The sequence below is a fragment of the Antechinus flavipes genome, chromosome 1 (assembly GCF_016432865.1).
Source record: "Antechinus flavipes isolate AdamAnt ecotype Samford, QLD, Australia chromosome 1, AdamAnt_v2, whole genome shotgun sequence".
Classification (NCBI taxonomy): domain Eukaryota; kingdom Metazoa; phylum Chordata; class Mammalia; order Dasyuromorphia; family Dasyuridae; genus Antechinus; species Antechinus flavipes.
The window spans coordinates 378,343,768-378,366,776 of NC_067398.1; the positions used below are offsets into that span (position 1 = coordinate 378,343,768).

The 23,009-nt window shown below is 37.4% G+C and overlaps 1 protein-coding gene across 8 annotated transcripts in view; it reads right to left on the bottom strand.

The window, feature by feature from the left end:
* The window catches only part of FHOD3 (formin homology 2 domain containing 3), a 652,613-nt gene extending 638,869 nt beyond the window's left edge, over positions 1-13,744 (bottom strand). For all 8 annotated transcript variants that reach the window (XM_051969747.1, XM_051969754.1, XM_051969753.1 and 5 more), the window contains exon 1: positions 13,482-13,744. In XM_051969747.1, coding sequence (XP_051825707.1) covers positions 13,482-13,646 — 165 coding nt within the window. In that variant the 5' untranslated portion in view covers positions 13,647-13,744. The remainder of the gene's footprint in view (positions 1-13,481) is intronic.
* Positions 13,745-23,009: the final 9,265 nt, after the last annotated feature.

Genomic DNA, 23,009 nt, shown 5'->3' on the forward strand with positions numbered 1-23,009 from the left:
CATACAACAGTCAGATTGAACATCCTAAAATAGTACCTCCATCATGTCACTACTCAACACCCTTTACTGGCTCCTCATAGCCTACAGAATAAAGTCCAAAGTCCTTATCCTGGTATCCAATGTCATCCAGAAGCTAATTCCAACCTACCTAGCAGTGTGATGTACCAACTAAAACAGTTCATGTGATCTTAGGCCACACCAAGGGACATAGCTTCCAGGAATACTGACATCCAGCAATGTCAGTCCTAGTATGTTCTGCCCTGATCAGACCTCATCTGAGCACATTTAAGGACACTGATTAAACTGCACAGTATCCAAAGAGCAACCAGGATGATGAAGATCCTTGAGTCCATGTCATACAAGTATTAATTTAAGGAACAGGGGATACTTAACCTGAAGAAAGGAAGACTCAGGGGAGACATTAGAACTATGTTCCATTATTTGAAGGGCTGTCATATGGAAGAAAAATTAAACTATTCTGTCAAAGTCCCAGAGGGCAGATCCAGGAGCAAAGGGTAGAAATGCAAAGAGGTCATTTAGACTTGATATGGGGGGCGGGGGGAAGTCTTAACAATTAGAGCTAAGTAAAAATGGAATTACCTAACTTGAAAGATGGCAATGAACTCCCTCTCCTTGGAGTTCTTCCAATAGAGACTCTCTAAATGACATTTTGAGACAGCTAGGTGGTTCCGCAGAGCAGAGAGTGCTGGACCTGGAGTCAGGAATAATCATCTTCCTGAGTTCATTTCTGGTTCCAGATACTTACTAGTTGGGCAGATCACTTACTCCTGTTTATCTCTGAAACTAATGAACAAGAAAAAGGCTATTTCTAAGATATGTCATATTAGAGACTCCTTTTATATACTGTTTGAACTTGACTAGTGAGGTTCCTTTCAACCTTTAAAATTCTGTGATTTTACTTTTTGAAATTTCTTCCAATTCTAGTTATAGTATGCCTCAAATAGTCATATATTGACCTTTGCTTTCTTTGTTCCTTACTCACACTATCTGATTCCTGGAGTGCCTTGCCTACCTCTTTTATATCTTCCCAAATCCCATCTATCTATCAGGGTTCCTCCAGGAAGTCTTGTCATACCACTCTAATTCAAGATAATCACTTTCTCTCTCAATGTAGTATTTATGAAATTATTTCAAAATAATTCATGTACTGATTGGTGACATTGCTTGCATTGCTATCTTGAATTGTTATGTAACTTTTCATATATCTCTGCCATGTTGCTCCTATTCAGCTAAAGAGCTCATTAGAAACAGAAATTATTCACATTTTGTTCAACATATCACAATGTGACTTGCACAGGTCACAGTGTTCAATAAACACTGATTCACTAATTGCATTTAAATAATTACATCCTCAATACAATATAAGGAGGAGTCAGCTTAGAACATACTTTAGAGCCAATTAGGTGATACAATGGCTAGAGCCTAGACTTGAGAATCCAGCATTTGATACCACCTAGCTGTGACATCTGGACAAATTAGTTAACTTTCTCCCAACCTGAATTTTCTCAACTGTAGAATGATTCTCACCTTCCAAGATTGTTGTAAATATAAACTGAGATAATATTTGTAAAACACTTAGTATAGTTCTTGAAATATAGTAAGTGTTTAATAAATGTTTGTTCCCTTACTTTTCCCTTCATTTGTGAAAAAAAAATAGTATACACTATAACATAGTAAAAAAAAAAAAAAACTAATTTAAAAATAAGATAAAAACTGGATTCTTGAACAGCAGTATTTCAAATATTCAAAATAACTTATGCTAAAGGGAATAAAGTATGGATTACTAATTCTACAAATTTAAGACTTCACTTAATAAAACCACTTATAACATTTGAACTATATCAACATACTGTTGTTATATACAAGTGTTTATAGAAATCACTTAAAACTGATGACTATCATTATAATTCCATAGAGTAGACTCACCCACAAATCTAACCCAGGACATATCTTGATACCATCCAGTGGCATATATATTTCATTAAAATTATTAAAATCAAAAATATCATGGAACAAGCAGAAACACTTTAGTTTTCCAATTGGCAAATTGAAGTCATTTCACAGTTCTGGGTCTCAGTTTCCCAGTCTTAAGAATGAGTGGTAAGATCTTTAAGGGCCCTATCAGCTGTAAAATCAAATTGGGCCAACCAATAATTTTCAGACTGTGTTATTTAAGAAAAAAAAAAAGGTCATGAAGTTGTGAAACACAGTGAAATTCTCCAGGAATATCCCAATCCTATGTCTTCTCTAACAACAACCAAAAAACCCTCCATCATAATTTGTCTTGAGATTCTAGAAATCAACTAAAAAAATATGCCTTGAATCAGTAAAGCATTTCTTGAAGAAAAGAAGGTAGTTGAAACTCTGCAACTCTATCAATTATCACAATATTTATGGCACTAACCAAGCATCAGGGGAGTTTTCCAGTTTCTGTGCAAGCTAAATACAGAAAGCAATGCTGATAATTATTTGTGCCCACTTCAACTTTCACTAAATTCCCCATACAAATGGAGAACAATGTCATGTATCTAGAATTCTGGAACGTTTTTAATAATTCTATGTGAATGAGTATGTCCGAAGAAATTCACAACACTTCAAATAACATAATTCACTTGATTTTGAATTATTTAACTTTTCATATATCTATGCCATGTTGCTCCTATTTAGCTAAAGAGCTCATTAGACTCATGATGGAGTACACCTTATTGCATGAAAGTGGAGATATTGCATGAAAGAGAGATGAGATTTGTTATTCTTATCCCCAGAAGACAAATCTTGATACAGTAAAGTTTTCAAAAGGAAAAATATAGGATTGATGCAACAGAAAACTTCCTATCCAAAAGTGAAATAGGCTATCTTGATAACTGGACTCCTCACTTAAAATCTTCAAACAATGACTGAAAGACCATTTGCAAAGTAAAACTGAGAGGGGATTCTTGCTAAAATAACAGGTTAGAATGATACTGTTTGAGGATGTATTCTGATGGAAATGGATCTCTTCGATAAAGAGAGCTAATTCAGTTTCAATTGATTAAAGATGGGCAGAAGCAGCTACACCCAAAGAAAGAACACTGGGAGATGAATATAAACTGCTTGCATTTTTGTTTTTCTTCCCGGGTTATTTATACCTTCTGAATTCAATTCTCCCTGTGCAACAAGAAAACTGTTTGGTTCTGCACACGTATATTGTATCCAGGATATATTGTAACCTATTCAACATGCAAAGGATTGCTTGCCATCTGGGGGAGGGGGTGGAGGGAGGGAGGGGAAAAATCGGAACAGAAGTGAATGCAAAGGATAATGTTGTAAAAAAATTACCCTGGCATGAGTTCTATCAATAAAAAGTTATTTTAAAAAAATAAAATAAAATAAAATAACAGGTTGGATTACATGGCTTCTGAGTTTCTTCCAACTCTGAGATTTTTTAGCCATAATTTAAAAGATGTTGCGGCAATGTATGAATGCTTGTCAGTCAAGAGATTTTCTATCTCATCTTCTGCTCATGTTCCATCCATGTGATCACTGATCAAGAGTGAAAAGAAGATTCTTTCCTAAACCTCATCCCTAACTCGCCCTTCCTGGCCTTTTCCCTACTAGCTCTAGCTTCTCTCCCAGCCAGTAATACTGTTCTTCTTTCTTCTCACCCCAAAATATATGGGCATCACATTTAAGGATGCCCAAAGTCACAATATAATTGTGTGAGGAGGGATTCAAGCTCACATCTTCCCTGCTGTTCAGAATATACAGGAAATTACAGTACATAAACACAGCTTAAGTTTATTACAATTATAAAACTAATTTTACTCATTGATCCAAACATACAAATATTAGAAACTTTCCCTAAAGATGCGATTTTTAAAAAGCTATCTGTGCCAAAAATATTTAAAATTGCATTATCTATAAAAACAAAAAAAAATGGAAACAACTTCCATATCTAATGACTAAGAACTCTAAACCTACTAGGAGACCTCATTGTACTGGTAGATTTTCATACCATTAAAATGATAAAGCAACTATTAAGAAATAGGGAAAAGATACCTGAAAAAATGCAAAGTGAAAAAAACAAAACTGGAAGAATAGTAAAAATACTGCCTATAGAAAAACTTAAATATATGTGAACAATGTCATATCAATCAAAGAAATTAGTAGGCATGGTTGACATGCTACTGTTACTTACATATTAATATAAATTTGTATTGCTAATCATCCCAAATACACATTCAGTGATTACTTACATAAACTAAGTTCATCATAAAATGTGACAAATTTTGCAATAACATGTATTTTATTTTACTAATTGTAGCCTAATATTGCTATATCCCTTTAAGATTTACAAAGTACTTTATCTATGTTACCTCATTTGATCCTCAAGAGAACCCGATGAGGTAGGTGCTATTATTATTTGTTGTTTCTTTGTTATTTGTTGTTATTTGCTATTATTACAAATGAGGAAAACAAAGCTGAGAGGTTAAGTCGTTTAAGTCACACAGCTAGCATCTGAAGTAAGATTCAAATTCGGATCTTTGGCTAATCTTTTAATCTGCCCAATCTCCACCTTTTCTCCACCAAATCATGCTGATACTTTGAAACCTATTTTCCTGCTCCTAGTTTAGTTTCACTCTACCCTTTGTAGAGGGAAATCATAGGATGGCAGATTCTGGCTGTTTCTACTAGAAACTATAGGAAGCTGTCTCTAACTATAGCTGCTGAAAAATGAAACAGGCTGACTCATTAATTTGTGGGATCCCAACCACTGAAGGTTTTTTTAAAGCTGAATCTCTTGAGAATGCTGCAGAAGAGATCCTAGATATAGATAGATAGATAGATAGATAGACAGACAGATAGATAGATAGATAGATAGATAGATAGATAGATAGATGATAGATATAGATAAATAGATAGATAGATATGGTTAAACTAAATGATCTCTAGGATTCTAAAATATTTCTCTCTCTCTTTTCTCTCTCTCTCTCTCTCTCTCTCTCTTCTCTCTCTCTCTCTCTCTCTCTCCTCTCTCTCTCTCTTTCTTCTCTCTCTCTCTCTTTCTCTCTTCTTCCTCTCTCTCTCTCTTCTCTCTCTCTTCTTCCTCTCTCTCTCTCTTCTTCTCTCTCTCTTCTCTCTCTCTCCTCTCTCTCTCTCCTCTCTCTCTCTCTCTCTCTCTCTCTCTCTCTCTCTCTCTCTCTCTCTCTCTCTCTCTCTCTCTCTTTTCTCCCTCTCTTGGTCTCTCTTTTCTCCCTCTCTCTCTCCTCTCCCTCTCTCTCTCTCTCTCTCTCTCTCTCTCTCTCTCTCTCTCTTCTCTCTCTCTTCTCTCTCTCTCTCTCTCTCTCTCTCTCTCTCTCTCTCTCTCTCTCTCTCTCTCTTCTCTCTCTCTCTCTTTCCTTCCCTTTTCTTTCACAACTTTCACTGATATCTCTTAGATTATAGCATGCTAAATATTTTCTCTTCTACAATCCCTGATCCTTTTCTTTCTATTAATGAGCTATCCTACTAATTATTATGCTTTTTTAACTTTGGTTTGAATTCTTTATCCCTCATTTTACTGAACTGAATCCACTCTTCTCCTGCTTCTTCCTTAGGGTTAGAGGCAGGCTGCAAAACCACAGTTAAAATACACTTTTTTGCTCTGGCCTCAATTTTCTAATCTGTAAAATGAGGGAATAGGGGACAGGGATAGGGATAAAATAATAGGAAAATTACCATCTCATGACTCAATCTATAGTATTTTTAAATTGCTTTAGATGCTAAGAACTTTTTTCTTGTGTTAAGGAGAAACCTATCTCTCTTTGACTTCCCACTCCAAAAGGTAGAATATCACTTTGGCATAGGCAAGATACACAGTGGGATAAAGTGAGAAAGCCATAATTAATCATAAGAAAATTTTCTCTTCTGCTTAATGATGCCAATAGAAACTTGAAAGCCAGATCTTCATGGAATAAAACTCAACTATATTCATTTTTGCTGATGTTTCATTAAAAAATATAAAGGCAAGTTAGCATCTGACACTTTTAAAGTATGAAATATTATATGATATGGTAGTTGTTGCTGTTCAGTCATTCCAACTGTGTCCAACTTTTTGTAACCTCATTTGGGGTTTTCTTGGCAAAGATATTAGAGTGATTTGCCATTTCTTTCTCCAGTTCATTTAATAAGTGAAAAAACTGAAACAAATAGGGTTAAGTGACTTGCCCAGGATCACATAGCTAATAAGTGTCTGAGTCTAGATTTGAAATCTGGAAGATGAGTCTTTCTGACGCCAGGCCCACTATTTCACCTACTTGCCCACATGATATGACAGTGATATCTAAAGTCTTAGTTTGACAATAAAAGTTGAGCTCCAATAAAGTGTGTGTATATACTGTTTATATGTGGATATTGATGAAAAAGTCCATAATTTAACATACATAATAACTGTCTATCTTTGAGTTAATAGAATAAAGTTAATTTGACACTTGAATTCTCAACTTTACTAGGTTATTTAATTAGAGGTTTTTTTCTTCATTAGGTAAACCTTTCAAACTGTTTGTAAGGTCTGTCAAAGGCAGATTATACTTATAGTGGTTCTCTTATTCTCCGGGCTAATTTTTTAACATATTAATGAGTACAACCATCAAGGTGAGCATAAAAAGATGAGTGCCAGGAATAGTCTACAAATTTACTAATGGTTGACTGACTTTAGCTGTATTACACACACACACACACACACACACACACACACAATAGAAATTTAATTCTAAGAATTATCTTGAAATTAATTTTAGCTTAAATATAACTTTTTTCAAATTCTGTCTTTTTTGTTTTGTGTTTTTTTTAGCAAAAAGCAGGGAAGAAAAATATTCCTGTAATGAAGCAAAAAGCAAAAAATCTCTAAATTTCTTCCCCCAAAAAAAAGAATACTAAAAAACTCAAAAGTCTAAATCTTCCACATGAATTAAAAACTACTTTTAGTGATGCTGACTTGGAATAAAGTTTAAGTTAAAACATGTAAGGATAATGGCCAGTGATGGTAATTTTTAAGCCTGTCACAGCCAATAAAGAAGAGAAGCAACGGGGAAGGGTGCCCCCCATTACCAGTAGTTACGGGAACTGACGTCTGTCCTCTTTCAGATGACAGAAAAATCCACACTATTCAAGAAGTTCTGTCTTTGGATACACAAGCCAACAATGGAGAGGGGTGGAGAGGGGAGCCAGAGGTCTTTCAGTTGGCCCCAGCACGTTAATCAGTTTCAAGCCTGCCACCAATGACAACCAGTGTTTTTTAAGTCTTTATAATTTCTAGGTGTGAATGTAAGTATAGTAGATCAAGTAACAGAGTTTCTAAAAAGAGAATATTTGCTACTTTATGTCTGACCAAACAAAGCCCTCGATGCAACTGTCTGGCTCACAATAATATGCTGTTTGTATACAAAAATGACAAACCAGACTTACCATATGGAAATCATTATTTTCCAGGAGTAGTGAATTGATACAGCCACATTCTCATATCCATTCATCCCTGAGATCAATATCATATGTATCTGCAAGGAGTCTGACTAGGGTTAATAGTAATAATGGCTCACATTTCTCCTAAGGTTACACACAATATTTTACATACATTACTTTTTTTAATGCTCACAACAATCCCATGAGGTAGTTATTATTATGCTCAATTTAGAGATAAGAAGACTAAAAAGCTTAGAGATGGCTATTTAACCAGGATCATATAATTTGTGAGTACTGAGTAAAGATTCAAATTCATTCTTCCTGACTCCACATCCAGAACTTCATTCTTTATACAAAGAGGTTCTTATCCTGGAGTCCACATATCCCTAAAGGAGTCTGTTTGATAAATTTCAGTGGATCTATCAACCTGAATGAGAAAAAATCACTACTCTGTTTTCATTAACCTTTCATTTCCATTATAATAATATATATTTTATTTTATGTATTTAAAAACATTACTCTAAGGAGGGGTTCACAGGCTGCCAAAAAAATCCATGACACAAAAAAAGCAAAAATCCCTACTCTACATCATATTGTATCCAATAATAGCTGACATTTATACAGCCTTTAAGGTTTGCAAAGTACTGTATATACATTATCTTGTTTGATCCTCACAATAACCCCATGAAGTCAGTGTTATTATTATAACCATATGACAGATGAGGAAAATGAGTCCCAAAAAGGTTAAGTGACTTGGCCACCATCACAGAGTTAGGAAGAAATAGTGACAGGACTGAAACTCAGGTCTTCCTGATTCCAAATCTAGCACACCATCTACTATGCCATCCTACCCTTCTAAGGCTTAAAGATATACAAATACACCCTCCTAATTCATTGGTTCATAAAAACTGGAAAGATAGGTGAAATGATATTACACAGGGAAGTTAGTTCTACACGCACAATGTTTGAAAGAGAGAATTAGCTGAACAATATTCCATCAGGATTTTATAATTATACAGGGAGATTGAGATATCAGGTATTAATGTTAGTATCAAAGAATGACACCTTTTATGGAGCATTCCTACAACCTGTAAGCCTCGCACAAAGTAACATTAAAGACCACTCATCGGTTTGAATCCACGATAATGGATTTGTTAGCATTCTCTCAATCTTCAGTGGAAAATGTTTTCAGCAAGGGACCTGTATGTGCAAGAATGTTTGTGGTAGCCCTCTTTGCAGTGGCCAGAAACTGGAAACTGAGTAGATGCCCATCAATTGGAGAATGGCTGAATAAATTGTGGTATATGAACGTTATGATATATTATTGTTCGGTAAGAAATGACCAACAGGATGATTTCAGAAAGGCCTGGAGAGACTTACATGAACTGATGCTGAGTGAAATGAGCAGGGCCGGGAGATCATTATATACTTCAACAATAATACTATATGATGATTAATTCTGATGGACCTGATCATCTTCAGCAATGAGATGAACCAAATCAGTTCCAATGGACCAGTAATGAACTGAACCAGCTACACTCAGTGAAAGAACTCTGGGAGATGACTAAGAACCATTACATAGAATTCCCAATCTCTATATTTTTGCCAGCCAGCATTTTTTTATTTCCTTCACAGGCTAGTTGTACAATATTTCAGAGTCCAATTCTTCTTGTACAGCAAAATAACAGTTTGGAAATGTATACTTATTTTGTATTTAATTTATACTTTAATATATTTAACATGTATTGGTCATCCTGACATCTGGGGGAGGAGGTGGTAGGGGAAGGAGGGGAAAAATTGGAACAAAAGGTTGGCAATTGTCAATGCTGTAAAATTACCCATGCATATAACTTGTAAATAGAAAGCTATTAAAATTTTTTTAAAAAAGAAAATGTTTTCAGCAATGCAGACATGTTAGTGGTGGTGTTATGTGCCTATTATCCAAACTTCTTGGAGAGGCTTCATCTGTAGCTCTCTTAGTCTCAGAAGTTCTCAGGTGCAATAGCTAAGAGTATTAAGAATCTTCCTTGAGTCATTAATATAGTGAAACTCAGATCAAATGGTTCCTAAATTGCCTGAGGAGGGACAATAGCCTCTGTACTTCTAGCTTAGATAGGAAAGTCCAGTCTTTTTTTTTAAGCTCTAAGATTCCATGACACAAAGGATATGTCCAATATGCTATGAATCTCACACTTCAGACAGCAGGTGTATGAGAGAGACTTCCCTGTTAAGCAGATTTTTAGAAAGGAAAAATTGAACCTTATTAAAGTAAGGTAGATGTATTAATCTTATTGTACTAACTTCCACCTTACCTTTCTATATACCCAACACTATATTTAACCCTGTGAGAAACACAGGATATGGCCTTTGCCTGGAGGTACATTCAGTCTACTTGGAAGCAAAAGCCACAGCCACATGAAACAAGAGCAAACAACGGGGGGACTGTATGATTAGGTGTGAAATTGCTTAGGAATGATTCTGAGTACTTGGGAGTTCAGAAGGAAATAAATGAAGGATAGAGTAGCTGGAGGAAGCTTTAAAGAAGAGGTTGCCCCCAAAATGGACCTTGATGATTGCATTAGATTTAATTAATTGATTGACTGAGTAGTTGGAGGGAATGACATTTTAGATGTGAGCAACAAAAGCAAACTCCTGGAGACAAGAACTAAAGAGTGTTATGTTCTCAGGGTTTGAACTTAACCAAAGGCAAGAGTAGGTGTTAGGTAGCACTTGGAAATAAGATTGGATCTGTAAATTAGGAAAGATTTAAGATATGCTCAAGCTCTACTTATACTGCAAAATCAAACTTCCCATTTTGATAGCGACCTTTTTTTAATTCATTTCTGTGATAACTTTTTATATATCATTTTTGCCTTGTGAAAAAACTACCATCAAATGAAACATTCCTTTTATTAATTATTACCTATACAGGATAAGTGGATAGTTGTTGCTTAAAAATAATTACAATGTAGTCTTTAAAACCTTTAAAGCAGTAGTGAATAAACCAGTATTTGTTACCTAATGGTACCTGTGTGGAGAAAAGCAGTATATTGTAATTGAGAGTGCTGAAGTACAGTGAGGAAGAAAGATCTAGATTCAAATCTTACCCCCATACCAGAAATGACCTAATTTTTTATGCACACTGATAACTGCCACAAATCTGATGGGTTTCTATTGTGTTCAGTACAAACCAGTTTCCCCTAAAAAACAAGAATAAACAAAACCATAATCATTTTGTTGAGCAAATATCACTGTAATGTAATAAGAACCCCTAACGAAGATTGTATCCATCTGTCAAACAGTAAGATAGAAAGGAAAACCACAGAAAAAGAAATTTAAAACTCATCTAGCCAAACTCTTTCAGATACAGGAAACTAAAATTCAGAGAGGGACAGGGAGTTACTTGCTCTTTTAGTGGAAGTTAGTAGAAATGCTCTTTTATTAACACAAGTACAACCTAATAATCTTGTGATAGCCATTAGCCACTTGTGCAAACTATTAATATGTGCACATTATACAATAGATTCTGTTTTCTAAAAGAACCAGTTCATACAATCAGTTGTTTAGTTTAAATCAACATAGGAAAAATAGTCACATGTACTATGTAACTTGGATGTTTATAGCTATGTAATTTGTATGGGATACACACACACACATATATATTTTTCACATCTGGAATACACATAGGATTATAAGCATGTATATTCCATGTAAAAAAATTCACTTATATTAATGATTTTTTCATTGAAAAGTCAATTTCAGTGAATATTCTGAAAGATTGTGGTTATAAAGACTTTAATTAATCATTTGGTATAAGCTTATGTATGGATCCTTCTGCAGCCTTTACCTAAAAAAGGTTTTCTCCAAAAATCTGATGTTAAAGTAAATTATGGAATCTACCTTAGAATCTGCGAGCAAGACCTAAGCCTAAAAGTATCTGTCACTCAGGCCAAAGGGTCAGGAATCTCTGTGGTCCATCAATTCGGTCCGTGCAACTCAGGACAATCCAGGAAAGCTGATAGAGCCATAAAAGCCATTCTACTTTTCAATTCTGTCTCTTGCTTGGGTTGCTTAAGCACACAGTTAGGCTCACTAAAAAGTGTTTATATAAAATACCCACATTCCACTATTGGTTGAGAAGAGTAATAATTTCTTTCAAAGTTTTCATACAGGAGATCCCCCAAATCACAGGAACTGTAGGCTAAGATACACCATTATGTATGGCAACCCACCATATGGACCGATTTCCCCTAAAATCTTAAATTAAATTATAATTCTTTAAGGTCAGAAAGTGGAAATTCTTTCTAAAGCCCCCTTTTAATTGTTAGCAGATTATAAAAAATAATCTCCATTTCCCCAAACTATTCTAATAAACAAAATACATATATATGTATATGCACATATGATCACAGGAGCATAGATTTAGGACTGGATGCACTTTAAAAGTCATCTATCATCTACACACTTATTTATGTCAACCTGTTAAACTAACTTTTTACAAAGGAACCTGTACAGAGAATTTACTGAACTCTTCTAATTCCTCATTCCTTAAGAAGGATTACTTATTAAAGAATAGAATCAGTGACATACTAACAGAGTAAGAAAAACACTACTACCAAAGTCCAGAAGGCTCCATGTATTGTCTTCCCTCTACTTATGAGACTGGTAAATATTATACAGGAACCTAAAACCCCCCAAAATGAATGTTTCTTTGGCATTTAAGTTATTTTCCCAAAATATTTATAAATATCCAACTCCCAAAGAAATGAATTATCTAAAAGTTCAGGTATAGATTCCTGCAAAAATGGGGCTCCTGAAGTCTTTTATTTCCCAAGTTACATTCAGTAATTCTAAGTGGAAGTCAGTTCCACTTATTTTTTTTTTAATCTATAGTCCTTTGCTATAGACAACATCTTACACAAATGTCTGTCTTTCTGAGTAGAGCTTTAAAAAAATAACTATCTTTTGGACTGCTAAGCTATTCTTCCCAGGAGACACTTGCTTCTGGCTCAGAGGCCAAGAGCCTTTGTGTATGCTCCACCTCATCCCACCCCACCCCCCAACAACTGATAGTCCCTAAAAAGGCCCGGTGCCCACTAATGGCCTGATATTCCTTGGAAGAAAATAGAAATACTCCAGTAAGTGACAAAGGCGTGGATTCAGGCAGTCTATTCTGATGCTCTTTAGGACTATTACTGCAGTATATTTAAACAGAAGAATATCAGACTGTGTGAGCAGAAGAAGCAAACTTGATGGCCTGGTTCACACACTCCAACACTTACTTGATCGATTCCTCTGGCTGGCCTGGAACTGCATACATTAGATTATGGCACTACTTTTAAGTGAAATAAGTGACCTCTGTTTTCTCTTTAATTACTCGCTGTCTATGTTCTTTTCACTTATATACCTCCTCCTCCTTCGCTGCCTCTCTCTCCCGGGGAACGACAGACAGAACCACTTTCAAAGTGACTAGTGAGTTATGTCCATGCACTCCTCCATCATTAGCCCCCACATGGGCAGACCGTGCTTCTCACTCTGGGGACTACTTAACGAACGTGGGGAGCTATGCTCAAGACCGAAGTTAAATCACTTAAAAATCCAACACCCGATCCCAAGGGAGAACTTTCGAAATCCCTTCTAGAGGTTGGAAAAGCACCTGCTCTGGAGCTCCCATCCCCCACCGCCCTTAGAACCCGAGACAAGCATCCTCAAGAAAGCTGCTCTTCCCGGCTAGCCTTGGGGCACTCCGAGGTCCACAACCTGCAAGGCAATCTCACGGAAGCCACTAAGGAAGCAGCTTTCTCTATTGCCATCCAACACAGGTTTCTAACCTCCATGCTGCAGCAATCCCCCCACCCCCACCCCAACTTCTCCTCCCACTCATTGAGAATATAGTACAACCTAGTCGTAGGAAAAGTTTCCAACCCTTAAGACCTGCTGGGGTTCTCCCCCCAGCTCGCTCATCTCCACACACATACCCCCGGTCCTATCCCACCCCTGCCCCCCGCGGGGGGTTTGCACAGCTTCCCCTTCGGGGCTACCTTGTGGGGTGCCCGGAGTAATCGGTGAATCCCAGCCAGTTGGGTAACAAGGGCGATATCCTCCCGGAAAGTGTACAGCGGAGGCCGGCTAGGCTCGGGAAAGTTGGTGCTGTTGAAAGGGTCGGTATCATCTAGGAACTGCACCCTGCAAACAAGCGTAGCCATGATGTATCCATGCAAGAAGCTGAGCCGGGCCAGGAGGAGGCAAGCCCCCCGAAGTTAGAATAGCCCCGAGGGCACAGGGTCAGTCCGTCCAGGCCCCCAGCGCTGCCCCAAAGTCCCCAGCTCTCGGCGGGCAGTTCGGGGATGTGCCGCCGCCTTCCCCCCCTTCCCGCCTGGGCTGAGGCTTGGGCTCTGCAGCCGCCGCAGCAGGAGTCGGACTCGCAGCGCAAAAAGAAAGGCACGGACTGGCGGAGGAGTCCCCTCCTCCCGCCAGCTCCTGCCGCCGCTCCAGACTCCACGAGTCCAGGACTGGGGGCGGGAGCGGGGGAGGGGCAAGCTGCCCTTTTCTCTCTCGGGGCACCCGAAAAGGCGGCGGCGGCAGCGGCAGCGGCTGATCCGGTGTGGGGTGCACGGGCTGGTCCTGACGTGCGTTAGAAGAGCAGAAGAAAGGAGAAGAGAGAAAGAGCAGCGGTCGGAGCAGCAGCGGGGGCGGCGGCGAGCCCGCAATCCACTGCACCAAAATGGGAAACCCAGGCTCTGACCAGGCTGGCTGGTGAAAGAAAAGCCCCAAGCCTGGCTGGAGCCGGTCCCACGGAGCCCGAGCTCCAAAGACAGGCTCGCCGACGCCCTCCAGTGGGCCCGCGGAGCCCGCCTGGCTGCCCGCCAGCCGGACAGCCCGGCTGGGCCCTCCGCTAGCTGAGCAAGCCAGCAAGTGGGGCCTGAGCGCCTACTACGCGCCGAGGCTTAAGTGGGACACAAAGCAAGCGCTAGGGACCGGGTAAAGCTTTGTGAGCTTCACAGTCCAATCACTCTAGGATCTGCTTGCACCATCCTGAAGAGGATCTGGGATTAGCGGAGAAGGAACCCACTTAGAAATCTGCAAATTGGCAGTCCGTTCGTTCCAGGTTGATAAACTCAGGACTGCAAACGTCTCCCGGGCTGCTGGAGGGAGCGGGGAGGGGCCGCTTCCAGGTGAGGGGCAGTAAACGTGGGACCTGAGAGAAAGGGCAGAGGCGGTTTAAAGGAGGTTGGAACCCAACGGAGGACGATGGGAAGGTGAAACTCCCCTCTTTCCTGTAGGAAAGGGATACTGAGGAACCTGAAATGGGGGAGAGAGATTGTAGGAAAGATGCTCAGAGAACATTTCATTTCAGAGTCAGCCTTTTTGCCTGCCTGCTTTTATATCGATTTACTGCCGCACTGATCTCCCCAATGTGACTGGGCCACTCCCTGATCATGGAGAAGCAGGATTCAGTCATCCTGTCTCCTGTCCTCTTTTCCCCTACTGTAACAAGTGGTTCCTTTTTACCTGAAAAACTGATCTTTCCCTTCACTCTGCCCTTCATATTCTGACTAAAGCAAAGTATATTACACCGATTTGTCCTTTTCTTCAGGGCTCTCACCTGGGGAGAGAGGGGAACATCTATTCTGTACCCTATCCCTCAGGTCCCCACTCTTAACTGTCAAACCTTCCTTAAGGTTATGTAATGGTGATTAATGGCATTTTCAGAAGTATTTCCATTTTAATAGCTAGATTTTGTTCAGCCTTTGTAGCTCAAATGACTAACCTCTCTAGTAACCATCTACTCTTCCTATTTTAGCTCATATCCACCACCATAGCCACGCTATTTTTTTTGCTCTGTTCCCTTACCGGTGTTGTGGTCTTCCATGAAGGACTAGTAGTATCTCCTCCATTCAAACCCATTTTTCTTCCCACTTTCTCCTCTTTCCATTTAAACAGAAAACTGGTTCTATTTGAGATGTCTTACTTCTTGTCTAAAAAAAAAAAAATTCCCTGTTTCTTCTGCTGACGTCTCCATTTTCCCATTCCTCATAACTCAGTGTAAGAGAGGGATTGAACTTCTTTGTTCCCCATTAACCCACATCTGAGATTCTCTCTATTCAAATTTTATTCAAGTTTATAGTAGCCCTTTTTGTAGTAGCAAGGAACTGGGAAATGACTGAATAACTTATGATATATGAATGTTATAGAATATCATTGTTTTATAAGAAACGATCAGCAGGATGATTTCAGAGAGGTTACATAAACTGATACTAAGTGAAGTAAGTAGAACCAAGAGAGAACATTGTACACAATAACAGCAAGATTATGTGATGATCAATTCTGATGGATGTGGCTCTTTTCAACACTGAGGTGATTTGAGCCAATTTCAATAGACTGGTGATCGAGAGAGCTATCTGCATTCTGAAAGAAGACTGAATGTGAATCACAACATAGTATTTCCATCTTTTCTATTGTTTGTTTGCTTTTTGTTTTCTCTCATTTTTTTTCCTTTTTGATCTGATTTTTGTCATGCAACATGATAAATATTGAAATATGTATAGAAGAATCACACATATTTAACAAATATAAAATTTATTCAAATTGGCATAGCTGTTGGTTATAATTTTTCTCTACTTTTCAAAAGAGTCACTCTCATCTCCCCAAAAGATCTCATTCTGCCTCATCTTATTCCTCTCTATCAGCAGGAAGAACACTTGGTGTTTGGTCATTTTTTTTTTTTTGGTCATGGCAATATATAAAACAAAGTAAGACATAAAAAGGCCCTCATGTGCAGCCTTCAACTTCTCCAATGACAGAGGTAGAGTGGGAAAAAAAGAAGTATAGTTTTAGATAATCTACATATATTAATTTAGCTGTATTCTGAATGTGAAATCTCTGACAAGAGAAAATAGATTTGAATTCAAAGCTAGTCTTTGGGAATCATGGGCAAATCACATAACTATTTGCCTCAGTTTCCTCAATTGGAAAAAGGGGATAATAATAACACTTAGTTTGCAAGATTTTTATGTGTGACGACTGCGTATTTAAAATCAGCCGGAGTCAGGAATTCAGGTTAAGGGAAAAATCTTCAATCTTTATTCTCAGTAGAGGTGAAGAAGGATTGTGATAGCAATATGGGCAGCTGTGACAGGAAGCCAGCTAGCAGAGGGGGATTGGAGGTGAAGGGCGGTGGTGATAGCAATGTGAGCAGCTGTGTCAAGATGCCAGCCAGCAGTCTCTCTTTCTGCTTCCCTTTCCACTTCCCTGCCTCCACCCACCAAAATTGTCATTTCCTATACAACACATCAGGACTTACACAAAGAATGGGCGGGGCCATTCTTTCTCCAAGCATATATATTAATAGAGTATGGTCCAATTACTATTTAGCCTCACGTGCTTGGGACCTCCCATTACAGTTATGAGAGAGAATAAGACAATATTTGTAAAGTGCCTAAGATAATGCCTGATACATATTACTTAATAAATGCTCCCCAATAAGTAGATATAATGGAAGAAATGAATTGGGTCAATCTTACTTTCTCACTATAAATGAAATAAGAAGAAAGCTGCAAGCAAAATGATATCCAGCTTTTCCTTGGAGAAGCAAAAAAAAATCAGTAGTGTTGATTTTATTGTACATACAAAAATCAACATAAAACATTCCATGAAACTTTTTGTATACCTTATTGCAATATTTGTGATAAACATTTGCCTCCCCCCAAAAAAACAAAAGTCACCATGAAATAATTGCAGCTTATCCAACAACCTTTATTACAAAGATATAAGGGAATTTTAAGTGCTCAGTAAAAATCCTCCAAAGTATATAAACATGTTTTGTTTATCTGTGATAAACAAAATAAGCGATTTGAATACAAAGCCGTAAAAAAGACAAAGGTGATAACAATGAATTGGAAAAAAAGTAGCAAGGAGAACAAAGAACTTCCCCACCCCTAACTCCTCCAAACAGATCTATATTTTCTAGATATAGAACAGCAGAATGTTGATGGGGAAATCCAAAGAAAAATCACAGTGAGTCATTTTTCCAGCTCAGGTCATCAAAAGGAAAGAGAGGATGTTCTTTGGACAATGGGAACTCCCTCAAAATTAGAAAGGAACAAAGAGAAGCTAAGAATTTCATGCAACAAAAAATATATATATATATAAACAAATGAGAAAGACTGAAAGTATAAAAGGAAATGTAAGATGTCTCAAAGCAAAAATAACAGACCAGAAAAACAGATTGAAAAGGAAAAAAAAATCACAACTGCTTGAAAATCATGGCACATCACCCCTCCAAAAAAAGCCTTAAACCATCATATTTCAAGAAATATTAAAGTAAAACTGCCTAAATCTCAGCATTTTAGCACTCAAGGACTAAAAGAAGTTTAAGTATGCACCAGGACAAGAGTAGGTCCCAAACCTATACAGGGCATCATAATCTCAGGTAAGGTACCCAATAGCAGCTTTGTCACTCAGTACCCAGGACTAGATTATAAATACTGAATGTACTAAAGAGAAGACCATGTCTAGGCTTAACATTATGGAGGAGCTCCAAGTCCTGGATTCTGCATAGAGAGAACAAATTAAAAAGCAAATAGCAACAGTGGCTCAGACTCCCACCCCACCTCCAGAGCAGAGTTTGGTCTCAGTTCCAACTTCCTAGCCCAATCACAAACTACAAATGAATAATAAAGACATGAATATCATATCAAAGGGAAACCTACAGTTTTGCCTTGAATCCAACAGTTTTCCACCTGGCAAATAGTGACTGAGTCCAGCATCCAAATCAAGCAAGAACTTGCAGAGCTCAGAGTAAGGGGGTAAGCGATTAGATTTTGCCTTGGAATCACACTACTTTGAGAACACTGAAAGCTCGGTGGTCCCTACCTTGAACTATCCCTGAGATCCTGAAATAACATAACATTCAGAACTCCCAAGAAAGCAGCAATAATAACAGCCCAGACCTTCCCTGCAGAATTGTAAGGAATCCAACTCTACCAAAGTCCAAAGTCAGTAAGTAGGTTACTAGAATAAGCAAACAAACCACCAAAAAAAACTATTATGATGACAGGGACATTCAAGACAAACTCAGAAGATGACATCAAAACATCTAGAATGAAAAAGCCTCAGAGGGGAAAAAAACTAGTACATAAATTTAATTAGAATTCTTGGAAGTAAGAGTGTTTTTTAAAAGTTTAAAGAGGTTTTTTATAAAATGAAATGAGAATACTAGAAGAAAAATTGGAAAAAGAAATGATAGCTATGAAAGAAAGAATTGGAAAGGGAATTAGCTGCTTGGCACAAGAGGTATAAAAGCTTGCCCAATCCACAAATTCTTTGAAAATTAGAATGGATCAAATAGAAGCCAATGATTCCATGAAACAAAAAATACTAAAATGAAGTCCAAATACAAAAAGAAGAAGAGGAGAAGAAGGAGGAGGAAGAGGAGGAGGAGGAGGAAGAAGAAGAAATTGAAAATTATAACCAAAATAAAAAGAGCCCAAACATCATGTTTTTAAAAATCTTAGAAGAAAACTGAATCTCCTGGAATCACAGGACAAAGTAGAAATGTAATAGAAAGAAAGTGATTATCACTCCCTGAAAGAAATTCCCAAATGAAAATTCCCCAGCTTTTCAAAATCTAGAATTCAAAGACTGAGAAGCTACAAACAGGATCACATTACTTAATAACCTCTTCATTACAAAGAAAAGAGGAAAAGAAAAGAAAGAGGGTAAAAATGTAAGTGTTCTGATCCTTCTGTTCTTCTACTTTTCACACAGCCTTGAAATCAGTTTTTTTTTCCATTTTTTCAGTCTTTTTAATTTTCCTTTTAGGATCTGCCATCCAAAGCTGAAGTTTAATTTATTTGTGACTATTTCCACCTTCTTAAACCTGTCTCTTCTTAATTAGACTCTAGGACCTTGGCCTGAAGCATGTGTGATGGGTAGGTTGGGACAAGAACTCAGTTCAGGCCATGTATTGGATCAAAAAGACAAGACTAATGTTCACTGTACTATCCTTAAAAATATGAAAACAAAAACTTTAATCTAATCCTCTCCCCAGTTTTTCCAAATCCAGAATTTCTAGAAATAAATATTTGAAATACTGAATAATCTCTTAGGAGATCGACAGACAAATAGATAGATTTGAAACACTGAATAATCTCTTAGGAGATAGACAGACAAATAGATAGATTTGAAACACTGAATAATCTCTTAGGAGATAGACAAATAGATAAATAGATTTGGAGCACTACATAATATCCCAGAAAGGATACGCACACACACACATACACACACACACACACACACACACACACACACACCCCTAAGATTTTGCCCTAACTATGCACACAGGGGAAAAAAAAGTGAGAAATACATATTATCAAAACAATGCTATGCAGTTGAGTGATTGACCTATAGTATTTGTCCTTCAGTGTATATATACTTGTATATCTAAAGTCTAGGGGGTGAGCAGAAGCACTAGTAGCTCCGGAGTGAGAGCTTGCTAAACACTTTTCTCAATTGTTCATCTACTTTCAGTGTCACGTATCACCCAACTCTCACCTGCGGCTCCAAAATGCTGCAGCATGCACAGCAGCCAAATCCTGATAAATTTGTCTTAGCAAATGGGCTAAACTAAGTTGAAGGTAAATGACAGGCCTCAAACCTGTTGATGAGTTAGGGTATATCTGCCCAAGCATGTGAAGACTTCCCCCAGCAAAATGGGAAGAAGAGAGCTCTTTGTTCCAATGGCCATGAAAGTAGCTGAAGGAGGCTCTGGGCCTTGGTCAGACATCAAAGTAAGGTCATCCGCTGCATCCTAGGTTGAGGACTCTGTAAGAGAAAGTGAGATTGATGAATTTTTGTAACTTAAATCCAATTCATGTGCAAATCTAGATATCATTCCATGATGTCACTGATCCTTTTTGAGAACAAAGGACAATTTGTGCATCTATACTATCAATAATATATTTGTATATCTATAAATATTTGAATAATCATATTACATCTATCTATTTTGGATAGACACTGCATTGGACAATGAATTGGACTGGAAATAATTAACCCAAGCTTCTCCTTAAAGGCCTACTTCATATAATTACACTACTTTATTAGGACTATAGAATACCAAAGTCTCTGAAGAACTACAATTTAAGTTTGTTTAATTCAGAAGTCAATGGGGTGGTGAACTGTGATCTTGAATGGCTGTATTATGTAACAAAGAATGACAAAGGAAGCATAAAAGAAAGGAGATCATTAAAGAAATGTATGAAAGAGTAGATTGGTCATGTGTCAAAAGTGATGGATGACTAATGAGTGCTCCATTGGTATTCTTGCAATATAAAAATTGAAAAAGGAGGACATATTAAGTACATCCCCTGTGATGAACTTGTGGAAAAGTCTTACAGAATATGCAAGCATGGACAGATTTTAATCTATGTAAATGGAAGGGAGATCCACATTGATGAAATCACAGATCTATTTGAGTATTTTCCTTTCTATCCTATTCCTAATCATAGTCAGCAACTTCAAGGTATCTTTTGAGTCAACAATATGAATACTGAACTCATAGCTGTATCTTCCCTCCCTAATTGATTATTTCTTTTCAACATTATTTATAAACAGGGTCATGTTCATCCCTCTGAGATTTAAAACCTGATACTTTCTTTTAACATTATACCTTCCAATTCTCTACACTCAGAACCTTAAAAACACATCAGATATATTTTGTCCTTCTTCCTAGCTACACGCTGGGCTCAACTCTGGACATCATTGTAGTTCCTTCATTGCTGCTCTCTCTCCTACATCCTATTTGATTATTCCACTGAGATAATCTCTAATCCAAGATTACCAAGTACCCATAATTAATAAGTAGCATTGCTGAGATTTGAACTCAGGTCCCATGTTTACAAAGCTAATTCAAACCCTCTTCCCCTTTTCAACTCAACATGTCACTGACTCCAAATCAACTCATTCTTTGTTCTAGATTGAGAAGGAATATCTCATCTTCTCTAAAACTAAAATTCTGGTTCTCATTCCTCTGCTTTTACCAGCTTTTTTCATAGCTCACTCTTAAATGTTTTGTTCTTGTCTTCAAGAGTGCAAATGTCTCTCCTTTAACCACTCACTTTCATCTTACCAAGAACAAAGAGAGAAGGAACAAGGCTAGAAACACAAAAAACAAAGCTTAGATCCAGCTAGAGCTGGAGAGAGATTATAACTAGAGTGATTTCCTAGTGGGTTACATCACTTTCTGGAAGCCATAGAGACTTAGATCCAGCGCTGAGCTAGGTTTGGTGTGTTGTATCCTGTCCAAAACACCTCTTTCTACCTCTAAGTTGGATTGAGTTGAGGGAATGAGGGATATTGGACATCCTTTTTTACACCCTCACCTGCCACTATATATCCTATATTCATCATATCTGAAGGCAGAAGCATGAAGACAAGTTCAGAAAATGGATCCCAGGGATCTGGCTTCTTGAACAATATCTGACCTGAACTGAGTCTCTGTCTCTTCTCACCCACAACTTATGCGTCAGGATGAAGTCCTACACACAATTAAGGGGACAGAGCAAGGAGAGGGGGCTTAAGGGATGAGAAATAATCACAAAATAAGCTTCATCTTTGGAGGACAAACCACAAAAGGGGAAATTAAAAGGAAAGAAAAAGTATATGAAATAGTGATTGATTTCAGGACTGTATAAAGAATAAAGTGGAAGAGTAGGATCAGAACTAAACTATATATTATTCATGTTTACTCCAACTCTTTTCTTTTCTTCTCTTCTTCATAAAGAAAAAAATCATAAAGATAGAGGGGAAAAAAGCACAATCATCACTAAGAATGTGGATAAGATAAACTTCCCCCAAAAGGAGAGGAAGCTACCTACCATGTGCCAGATACTCTGAGTGCTTTATAGATACTATCTCATTTTGGGGAAGAATTAATTATGAAACAGATTCCAATAATGTTGTTTACAAGAAATACACTGGAGGGAGGAGGGATAGAATTTGGAAATGAAAACTTTTTTTAAATGTCCTTAAAATTGTTTTAACGTGTAATTGGAAAAACATAAAATATTTTAAAAAAGAAATACACTTGAAACAAAGCTAGAATTAAAATGAAAGGTTAGAGTAGTATTTATTATACTTCAATTGAATTTAAAAAAAAACAAAACATGGCAATCATGATCTCAGACAAGGCAACCGTAAAAAGACATGGTCAAAGAGAAATTTTTTTATTGCCAGGTACCATAGATAATTAAGTGATAGTGATACCATAACACAAAAACACATAATGCACACATATGTATTGTGTAAATATGTGTGTATATGCATATACACCTATATGTATATACTGTATATGTAGATATATATTTGTATGCACATATACATTGAATGAAAAAATATCTAAGTACTAAGGATTCACAGCAAAAATTTCACACTGGAAAGTACCTTAGAGATCATCAAGTCCAGCTCTATCATTTTATACATGAGGAAACTGAGGAGCAAAGAAATTAATTTGCCCAAAATAGATTAATAAATATTAAGTAACTCCAATGTGCCAGCAATTGTGCTAA